The sequence below is a fragment of the Rhinopithecus bieti genome, unplaced genomic scaffold (genome assembly GCF_001698545.2).
Source record: "Rhinopithecus bieti isolate Rb0 unplaced genomic scaffold, ASM169854v2 scaffold_10685, whole genome shotgun sequence".
NCBI lineage: Eukaryota > Metazoa > Chordata > Mammalia > Primates > Cercopithecidae > Rhinopithecus > Rhinopithecus bieti.
In genome coordinates this window covers 1286428-1297264 of record NW_016806950.1, presented here as the reverse complement: position 1 = coordinate 1297264, position 10837 = coordinate 1286428, and the positions used below count along the sequence as shown (strand labels likewise).

The 10837-nt window shown below is 49.9% G+C and overlaps 1 protein-coding gene across 3 annotated transcripts in view; it reads left to right on the top strand.

The window, feature by feature from the left end:
• Positions 1-10141, top strand: part of PLXDC1 (plexin domain containing 1) — a 92633-nt gene extending 82492 nt beyond the window's left edge. The window contains exons 12-14 of one of the 3 annotated variants that reach the window (XM_017879014.1): positions 4405-4440; positions 6914-7074; positions 9311-10141. In XM_017879014.1, the coding sequence (XP_017734503.1) occupies positions 4405-4440; positions 6914-7074; positions 9311-9430 (317 nt within the window). In that variant the 3' untranslated portion in view covers positions 9431-10141. The remainder of the gene's footprint in view (positions 1-4404; positions 4441-6913; positions 7075-9310) is intronic. The other 2 variants (XM_017879016.1, XM_017879015.1) reach the window with 2 other exon arrangements.
• Positions 10142-10837: the final 696 nt, after the last annotated feature.

The window sequence follows — 10837 nt, the reverse complement described above, 5'->3', positions numbered from 1 at the left end:
AAAAAAAAAAAAAAAAAATTAGTCAGGCTTGGTGGTGGGCGCCTGTAGTCCCAGCTACTCAGGAGGGTGAGACAGGAGAATTGCTTGAACCTGGGAGGTAGAGGTTGCAGTGAGCCAAGATCATGCCACTGCACTCCAGCCTGGGTGGCAGGGTAAGACCCTGTCTCAAAACAAAACAAAACAAAACAAAACAAAACAAAACCCCGCATCCAGCTTTGAAAGTCCCTTCCCCTTAGGCTAAGACTGAAAGACTTGTGGGTTCTTTATAGCCTCCCCTGAACCAAATATCTGCTTGAAAGGAATAATGGTAAGAAGGAAAGGAAAGAAGAAAAAAGTTAATATTTTAAAACATTATTCAGCCACTATTTTCTTCCCCCTCTAACCCTATGTTAGGAATTTTCTTTTTTTAAGACAGGGTCTCACTGTTGCCCAGGCTGGAGTACAGTGGTGTGATCATGGCTCACTGCAGCCCCCAGCTCCTGGGCTCAAGCAGTCCTCCCACCTCAGCCTCCCAAGCAGCTGGGACTGCAGGCTTGTCCATACCTGGCTAATTTTTAAAAATTTTTTTGTAGAGATGAGGTCTCACTATGTTGCCCAGGCTGATCTCAAACTCCTGGGCTCAGGTGATCCTCCTGTCTCAACCTCTAAAAGTGCCAGGATTATAGACCTAAGCCCCCATGCCTGGCCCACAGTCCTTTCTTATAGATAAAGAGGCTCGTAAAGGGGCAAAGTAGGTTATTCAAGGTTATGTGAGGGGTAAGTGGTGAGATGTTCTTTCCACAGTGTCCCCTTTCTTTTTTCTTTAGACCTAGTCTTGCTCTGTCACCTAGGCTGGAGTGCAGTGGTACAATCTTGGCTCACTGCAACCTCTGCCTCCCAGGTTCAAGCAATTCTCCCACCTCAGACTCCCAAGTAGCTGGGGCTACAGGCGCACACCACCACACCCAGCTAATTTTTGTATTTTTAGTAGAGACGGGGTTTCGCCATGTTGGCCAGGCTGGTCTCAAACTCCTGACCTTGTGATCCACCCACCTCGGCCTCCCAAAGTGCTGGGATTACAGGCGTGAGCCACCAAGCCTGTTGTGTCCCCTGCCTTTCCTAGAAAACTAGAGAACAAGGGCAGGGACCCATGGACCTGGCTGGGGGGAAGTTGTGGAGGAGAATGAATGAATGATAGAAAGCACCAGCATTTTGGAGGACCAACTCTATGCCCAGTAGGGTGCTAAAGTGGCACGTAAATTAACATTCAGTCCTCCCAACAATCCTGGATCTTGACACTGTTATATCCCTGTTTTATAAAGGAGACACTAAGGCTCAGAGAGGCAGATGACTTTCCCAAGGTCACACAGCCAAGAAGGGATAGAGTCAGGTTTCATCGAGCTCCAAAAGCAGAGATCTTTCCCCTCAACCCCATTGCCTTTTTTGGTGCTGAAAGAAATGGAAAAGGCTCTATGTGAATTCAGGGTCAGGGTAGAGTAGCAAAATGTGGGAAAGTGAGGCAGATTCCGACAGCTCCCATTACTCTGAAGTTGCTCCGGAATAACAAGGAGCTGGCACTGAGAGCAGAGCACGTGGTGGTGCTGCAGGGGATTCAGTGAAAAAGAAGTAGAGGCTGGGAGAGGAGGCTCACGCCTGTAATCCCAACACTTTGGGAGGCTCAGGCAGGTGGATCACTTGAGCTCAGGAGTTCAAGACCAGCCTGGGCAACATGGCAAAACTATGTCTCTACCAAAAATAAAAAATTAGCCGGGTGTGGTGGCACTCATGTGTAATCCCAGCTACTCAGGAAGCTGAGGTGGGAGGATCGCCTGAGCCTGGGAGGTTGAGGCTGCAGTGAGCTATGATTGTGCCACTGCACTCTAGCCTGGGTGACAAAGTGAAACACTGTCTCAAAAAAAGAAAAAGAAAGTAAAAAGAAAAGAAAAAAAAAGAAGCAGAAAGAAACTTTGCCCTTTGGGGAGTTGGTGACTGAGTCCAGGGGTAACCTTCCAGTCAAAGAAAGCTCCTCTTACAAGGAGGTAGTCCCTGCTTAGTTAACCCCAGTTAACCCCCTAGGCTTACTGAGGGCATGTTCTGAGCCCAGCACTGGGCCAGGAGGGCTGCAAACACACCCTGCCCCATCCAGAGGGTTTAGCCAGACAGTATCTGGTGGAGCCACAGTGTCAGAGGCTAGAAGGGGGGCTGTGGTGGCATGGGGAGCCCAGGGCATACCGCTTGGGGGCCAAGCCTAAATTCTGACTTGTTATTACTGAGCCCCCTGGGCTGTCCTACAGCCCACCACGTAGGTCCTCTGTCCTACAGTGGTGGTGAGTTCTGTTTGCCAGTTTTATTATCTGTGTACATCCCCTGCCAGCTCAGGAATGGGTCTCACTTCTATGTTTTGTGTAATTGTTCCCAGCAGAAAACATTCATTAGAGTAAAAAGTGAAGACAGTTAGGGCTCTATGTCCTTCCAGTCCTGGAAGAGGTGGCAAAGATTCTGAAGTTACATCTGTAAGAGAAAAAACTTTTTGGAGGGTGGTACGGGATCTTGCTATGTTACCCAGGCTGGACTTGAACTCCTGGGCTCAAGGATCCTCCCGCCTCAACCTACTGAGTAGCTGCAGGTACGTGCCATTGTGCCTGGTTTATAAGAAAAAACATTTTTAATGATGACTTCCCCCGACATGCCCAAGTTGCAAGGCATCCTGGCAGGACAGCTTGAGTCACTCTCCTGCCTGTGTGGTTACAGCCCACACAGGGAGACTTGCAGAGGTAGGCGTGGGATAGAGTCTTTCCCGACCATTCTATGAGGGTACAAGCTCCAACAGGGAGATGTGAACGAAGGGACCCAGCAGGGGCCTGCCTGGGCAGGACAGAGGTAGAAAGCAGCAGGGCAGGAGGAGCGGGAGACATGGGGGCTGGATTTAAGAGCTGTTCACTCGCAATCAAATGCTACTCACTTAAATGAACCAGAAGACCTCTGAGTGGCAAGTAGCTGTCACAAAGCCCATGCATTTTATTCCAGAGAGAGACAGGCACTCACCCAGAACAACTATGTGCCAAAGGGCTTATCTTACAAGCAACAGAACAGAACACCTTGATAGCCACAAGAGTGACAACTAACAACAGAAAATGACCACTCATTTGATCAACATTGCATGCATTGCTTCCTGCGTGAGTTCTCATGTGATTCATTAACTCAGGAGCCAATGTACATGACATGGAGCCCCAGCAAGATGGCAGCTGGGAACCAGCCCTTGGTGAGTGGGAGGGAGGCTCTGTGGGCACAGTGTGATCACCTTCAGTCGCTCTGGGAGGGACTGGCAGTGGGCGGCACTGTGTCCTTTTGTCTGCCAGTGGTAGGTGCAGACTGGGCTGTAACTGATTTTCAGTGGTCTAGATTTGCAACAAGTTGATTCAAATCAAGTTAATTTTCCCAGTGATATTTAAGTTACTTTGCTTAGTTTTGATGAATCAATTCATTACTTTCAATCTGCAGTAACAAAATAGATTCAAAGTTATGTTTAAATACCTTGTTAGGCCAGGTGAGGTGGCTCTCGCCTGTAACCCCAGTGCTTTGAGAGGCTAAGGTAAGAGGATTGCTTGAGCCCAGGAGTTGGAGACCAGCCTGGGCAACACAGTGAGACCTCATCTCAAAAAAATCTTTTTTAATTAGCCAGGTGCAGCTACTTGGGAGGCTGAGGTGGGATGGTCACTTGAGTTCAGGAGGTCGGGGCTGCAGTGAGCTGGGATTGTACCACTGCACTCCAGACCGTGTGATAGAGCAAGACCTCTCTCGATAGATAGATAGATAGATAGATAGATAGATAGATAGATAGATAGATAGATAGATAGATAAATAAAGTTCAGGTGCTTCGGGCAAGAATCTTCAGTCATTTACAGCATTCTCCTGATATGAACCTCTTGCTTTTCTTTCCCCATAAAAATCTGCATGGGAAGGAACCATAGGAAGGGTGGACCCTTGAAACTTACTTAGAAAGCCACAGGCGACAGGTCTCGAGGTATAGACAAAAAGTGGGTTGGGACTGTCTCCTGCACGCTGCAGTCCCAGGGAGTCTCCAAGCTGATCTCATCTTGTGACACATACAGTCCCTCTTCAAACCCACACTCAGCTCTCTATTGCCCCGCAGAATGTGCACAGCCTCCTATTGCTCTCCTGGCAGCCGGCCCTCCACTCCCAGCCTCATCTCTCACCAGCCCCCACTCATATACTCCCCACCCTCCAGCTACACTCAACTGCTGTGTGATGTTGAGCAAGTCTCCTCCCCTCTCTGAGCCTCAGTTTCCTTACCTCTAAAATGAAAGTTTGGGCTGAACCTCCCTAAAGTCCCATCTGGACTCGGAGTGACAAAGGCCGTAATGAGTCCACTAATCTCGCTCCTTCTGTCCTCTCTCTTTGAAGATGACACCAAGTTGAATCCCTATGCAGGAGGAGATGGTGAGTATAGAACTACCTGCCCTCAGCGTCAGACCCAGCGCCTCTTGGACCCACCCCAGAAGAGGGTGCAGCAGTTGCCTGCACTATTTTTATGAGTGTGGAGAGAGCAACTGCAGCCTGAGCATCCCAGACCTTCTGCTGGGTGGGGAGGCAGGGGTGCTTCTAGGTACAGGTGCCCTAGATTGAAGGAACATGTCTACCCAACATTTCTCATCTCAGCCATGAACCTCCTGTGGTTCTTCTCCTGGCTCTCTGCCCTTGAATATTCACTGCCCAGAAAGGAGTGGGAGGAGGGGAAGGACTGAGCCAGGGTAGGCATGGGTGGGGCCTGTGGCCATCCCCTCCCATCCCCATGGGCTCATAGTCAGTGAGGGATGGAGAGCAGCTTCTTTCCTCACTCAGGCTGGCAGAGGACATAAAATGGTCCACTACAATTTTTGCAGGGTGCCAGAAGGTGGGACTCCCTGCAGCCTCCTAGGATTACCTAGAAGGATAATCTCCTTTCTGAGGGTGGGAGCTGCCCCCACCTCCCCTGCCCTTTGCCCAGAGCCAGCTCAGGCCTTTGTTGCAACCTGTGCAAGAATAGAGATGAAAGTGCCTTCCAACTCCAGGGGCTGGAGATTGTCATCTGGGCTTCCAGCAGGAGAGGAAAGATTATTAGTGCAGCACAGTGTGATGGTGTCCCCCAGCAGAGATGGAGCCATTGCTCCTCCATAGGCAGTGGGTGTGAGTGTGTGTGTGTGTGTGTGTGTGTGTGTGTGTGTGTGTTGTGGGGGTGGTTGGGCCATCATCCCCTCACTCTGCACCATGTGCTCATCAGCAGAAGCCCTTATCATCAAATCATCAGAGCCACTGCAGGCTGCGGGCTGATTGCCATCCAGGTCAGGGGAGGTTCACCTGGGGCATTTCACCTCAGTCCTCCCACCTGTTGGCAGACAGAAGCTCTAGCCATGCCCTGGAGTGCCCTAGGATAGTTTCTTTCCTGGGTGTCCTCTGCTTACAGAGTGCAGTGCAGAGCAGAGCAGAGCAAATGGGATGGGGAGGACAATGATTTTGAGTGCATGCAACATCCCATTAAAACTCGCCACCCCTAGTTGTCTTCCAACCCACCCACTAACTGTGTAGGAAGAATGCAACATTTTCGTTGCCAGCCTGCTCATCTGTCTTCTCTACCTCATTATCTCTACATTCCTTTAGGATAGGGTAAAGAGGCAAATAGCCACCCCAGGTAGTGTCAGGCAACTAGGTTTTTTAGTGGTGGGCACTGAATTTGTGTGTCTGTGGGGAAATCACTTAACCTCTCTGTTATTTCCATTACCTCAGTCATGCACGAAAAGGGTTGAGCTTCCAGCTCTGTGGAAAATACTCTCTCCCCCTGGGACGTATTTCAAATGCCTGGGATGTTCTCAGAGAGTGCCTGTTAGCTTATTAGCTTCCAGAGGACCTACATCATTCCATATACTTTCTTTGAGCTTCTCTGATGGGCCTGCCAGTTTTTTTGTTTGGTTCGAGATGGAGTCGCACTCTGTTGCCCATGCTGGAGTGCAGTGTCACGATCTCAGCTCACTGCAACCTCCGCCTCCTAGGTTCAAGCCATTCTCCTGCCTCAGCCTCCTGAGTAGCTGGGACTACAGGCGTGTGCCACCATGCCTGGCTAATTTTTGTATTTTTAGAAGAGATGAGGTTTCACCATGTTGGCCAGGCTGGTCTTGAAATCCTGACCTCAGGTGATCCACCTGCCTTGGCCTCCCAAAGTGCTGGGATTAGAGGAGTGAGCCACCGCGGCCAGCCCCTGCCAGTTTTTCTAAGAGCTGAGGACACAGAGTTGAATAAGACATCATCCTTGCCCTCCAAGAGGTCACAATCTGGGAGTGGACAGTGATAGGAAAAACTATGGTCATTTGCCATCATAATAGCTAATACTTATTGAAGTCATCCAAAATGGGAGACATGGTCCTCAGTGCTTGACATGAATCATCTCATTTTAACCTTCACAATAACCTCATTAGGTGGGTATTATTATCCTTGTTCAACAGAAGTGATAATGAAGACACAGAAAGGTTATATAATTTGCACAAGGTCACACAGCTAGTAAGTGGCAGAGCATAGATTTCAACCCAGGCAGCCAGATTTCAGATCCCAAACTCTTAACCCTCAGATGCCCTTTGTGAATTCCTTAATAGCACTTATGTAGTGGCACAGATATCAGACAGAACTACTCTTATGATCCTTGTTAGACATTTGGGGCAACTTTTAGGTGATTTTGGAAAACTACCCAGATGGTGTCAAGCACAACATGAATGCCTTACTCATAATGATTCCAACTCCCACCCAACCTCTTCCTGTATTTGATACGTGGACCAAAAGGCTCTGTCGGCTTTCATCTCTGAGACTTTGTTAGAACCCAAGACCCCATGGTTCCACCTTCCCTGCTCCCCTGCAGCCCCTGCCTGCCCTAATGATCTCTCCACAGGCCTTCAGAACAACCTGTCCCCCAAGACAAAGGGCACCCCTGTGCACCTGGGCACCATCGTGGGCATTGTGCTGGCAGTCCTCCTCGTGGCGGCCATCATCCTGGCTGGAATTTACATCAATGGCCACCCCACATCCAACGCTGCGCTCTTCTTCATTGAGGTCCGTGTCATCTGTGGCCGTAGGGCTGGCTGCCATCTGCTTCTGCATCAGCATCTCCTGGGCCATTCGTTCCCTGCCTCTCCCCTTCTCCCTCTCCCCTGCCATATACCTGAGAAGACCTCATCCACCCCATCCTGATACATTTCAAGATAGCTGGCGCCCATTAAGTCCTGCACTCTGAGAAATCAGCACCTCAGAACTCCCTCGGCCCTCCTGTCCTGTGGAACAACCCCTCTGCTTTTGTTCCCCCATTTGTGAAATCAGAAAAGAATCCCCGGAGGAAAGAAAGAAGGCCACAGTGCCACACAGTGCCCATCTAGTGGCTGTGCAGCCTATCTCTAGTGATTTATGGTCTCTCATGCCCAAATGCCAGGCTCAGTTCTTACTCAAAGCCATGATGGAACCAGGGTCTCTGCCTCTTTTGCCTACTGATACCTGCCTTTAAGGTTAAAATTGAGGGGCACGTGCAGTGGCTCCTTCCTAAGATCCTAGCACTTTGAGAAACCGAGGCAGGATTACTTGAGCACAGGAGTTTAGAGACTAACCTGAGCAACAGAGCGAGACTCCGTCTCTACAAAAATTTTAAAAATTATCCCAGCATGGTGGCACGCACCTGTGGTCCCAGCCACTTGGGAAGCTGAGGTGGGAGGATCCCTTGAACCCAGTGGTTTGAGGCTGCAGTGAGCCCTGATCATACCACTGCACTCCAACTTGGGTGATAGAGGAGACCCCATCTCTAAAATAAAAATGAAATAGACAAGCAAAATAATGATAAGAGCTGCCCTCTGGGAGCTTTAATTGAGGATGCTAAGTTTTGAATGTCTCAATTCTGAAGAGCCAGCCTGAGGGGCAGCATGGGATGTGAGGCTCAGCCTCCTTCACTTTGGGCCACAGAGCTCAGCAGCTCCTGCCCCCAATCCTCCACTTCTGGCTTCTTACAAGTTCCCCACAGGGTGCAGCAGTGGTGCTTCTGTGACCTTAGTCTCCTCCACGTGGGTCACGAGCCCACCAGCCTCATTACCCACAGGCCTAGGTCGTTCCCCCAATTTCTTTTCTTTTTCTTTTTTTTTGAGATGGAGTCTTGCTCTGCCACCCAGGCTAGAGTGCAGTGGCGTAATCTTGGCTCACTGCAACCTCTGCCGACCGGGTTCAAGCGATTCTCCTGCCTCAGCCTCCTGAGTAGCTGGGATTACAGGCACGTGCCACCACACCTGGTTAATTTTTGTATTTTTAGTAGAGACGGGGTTTCAGCATCTTGGCCAGGCTGGCCTTGAACTCCTGACCTCCTGATCCACCTGTCTCGGCCTCCCAAAGTGCTGGGATTACAGGTGTGAGCCACCGTGCCCGGCCCTATTTCCCCAGTTTCTTAGGAGGCTTAGCCAATCTGAAGTCTTAGCCTACCTGGGTTAACACCTGGGAACTGCAGATCCCCAGGCCACAGGGATTCTGACAGGGCAGGTCTAAGGCAGGCCCAGGAATCAGCATTTTATTTATTTATTTTTGAGAAAGAGTCTCACTCTGTCACCAAGGCTGGAGTGCAGTGGCACAATCTTGGCTTACTGCAGCCTCTGCCTCTGGGGTTCAAGCAATTCTGGTGCCTCAACCTTCTGAGTGGTTGGGACTACTACTGAGTAGTTGGACTACAGGCACGTGCCACTACACCCAGCTAATTTTTGTATTTTTAGTAGAGACGAGGTTTCACCATGTTGGCCAGGCTGGTCTTGCGCTCCTGGCCTCAAGTAATCTGCCCACCCTGGCCTCCCAAAGTGCTGGGATCACAGGCATGAGCCACCGCACAGGCCAGAATCTGTATTTTAATAAGCCCCCTGTTGACTCTGATGTGGACCCTGTGCTACCTTGGAGGGTTATCTTGGCATTTCCAGATCCCCAGGCATCATTCCAGCCATCTCTGAGCCACTTCCTCACATTGCATTCCCAGGTCTCCACTTGGTGTATTGCTGAACCTTTTAGCTATGAGTTCTACAGACCACGCAGTGAAAGATAAAGTGTCCTCCTTCCACACTCTAGCTTCTGGCAGATTTCCCAGTGGTTGGGGGATCACAGCAGGGAACATTTTAGGGAGAGGGTTCCTGAAGGTCAGTTGTGTGGCTCCTGGTAGGCCCCAAGTGCCCCAGGGCCCTTGTAAGAGAGAGTCTTGGTTGGCTCTGTCGCTCAGGAGTGTGGGGTCCCCATGGTGGGGGCATGCCCGCTGACTTTGCCTCTGTGCCTTCTGCAGCGTAGACCTCACCACTGGCCAGCCATGAAGTTTCGCAGCCACCCCGACCATTCCACCTATGCAGAGGTGGAGCCCTCGGGCCATGAGAAGGAGGGCTTCATGGAGGCTGAGCAGTGCTGAGAACACCAGGTCTCCCTTGTGAAGACTTTGAGACCACAGAAAAGACAGTTAAAGCAAAGAAGAGAAGTGACTTTTCCTGGCCTTTCCCAACATGCCCTGGGCTGAGATGAGATGGTGGTTTATGGCTCCAGAGCTGCTGCTCGCTTCGTCAGCACGCCCCAGATATTGAAGAGGGGGCCAAAAAACAACCACATGGATTTTTTATAGGAACAATAACCTAATCTCATCCTGTTTTGATGCAAGGGTTCTCTTCTGGGTCTTGTAACCATGAAACAGCAGAAGAACTAACATAACTAACTCCATTTTTGTTTAAGGGGCCTTTACCTATTCCTGCACCTAGGCTAGGATAACTTTAGAGCACTGAGATAAAACGCAAAAACAGCAACCATGCCATTTGCAAAACTAACTCTGGGATTAAAGGGGAAGCATGTAAACAGCTAACTATTTTTGTTAAAGATTTATAGGAACAAGGAGGTTTGGCTGTTGTCACATGAGAGACTGTTAGCCAACGACAAAGAAGTTCCGCAAACCTCCCCTGGACCCTTGCTGGTGTCCAGATGTCTGCGGTTGTCAGCCCCTTCCTTTCCCCCTGACCTAAACAGAAAAGACAAGGCAAAACCCACATAATTTTAAGACAGTTCTTTAGGACATTAGTCCACCATCTTCTTGGTTTGCTGGCTCTCCGAAATAAAATACCTTTCCTTGCTCCAACTCCTTGTCTCTCAATGTATTGGCTGTCACGCAGCAAGCAGAATGAATTTGGACTCAGTTACAGGCTGTCAATGGTCTGCTCTGTAGCAGTCTCAGAGCCTCCCGACCTGAAGATGGCCAGGCAGCCAGATCCCCTGCTCCTGGCCACCTAAAGCCCCTGCATATGACACAGGTTAAGTAAAGTCAAGACTGGGGCTGCTGCATTCCAGGGTCCCTAGACTCAAGCTGGTCCTCAGCTGGGTGTGGTGGCTCATACCTGTAATCCCAGCACTTTGGGAGCCTGAGGCAGGTGGATCACCTGAGTCAGGAGTTTGAGACCAGCCTGGCCAACATAATGAAACTGTCTCTACTAAAAATACAAAAAATTAGCTGGGTGTGGTGGCACTTGCCTGTATCCCAGCTACTCAGGAAGCTGAGACACAAGAATCACTTGAACCTGGGAGGCAGAGATTGCAGTAAGCTCAGATAGCGCCACTGCTCTCCAGCCTGGGTGACAGAGCGAGACTCCGTCTCAAAAAAAAAAAAAAAAAAAAAAAAAAAGGCTGATCCTCATGGCTATAGAGTTGGCATTTTAGCCCTGGCTTCTGTAGCTCTGAAAGCCTAAAGAAGGTGTTCTCTCCATCTGTTAAACACAGTATAGCGGCTCTCAGCCCTTTGGGCATGTTATCATGGGAAGGAAGTAAAATAAGAGGAGAG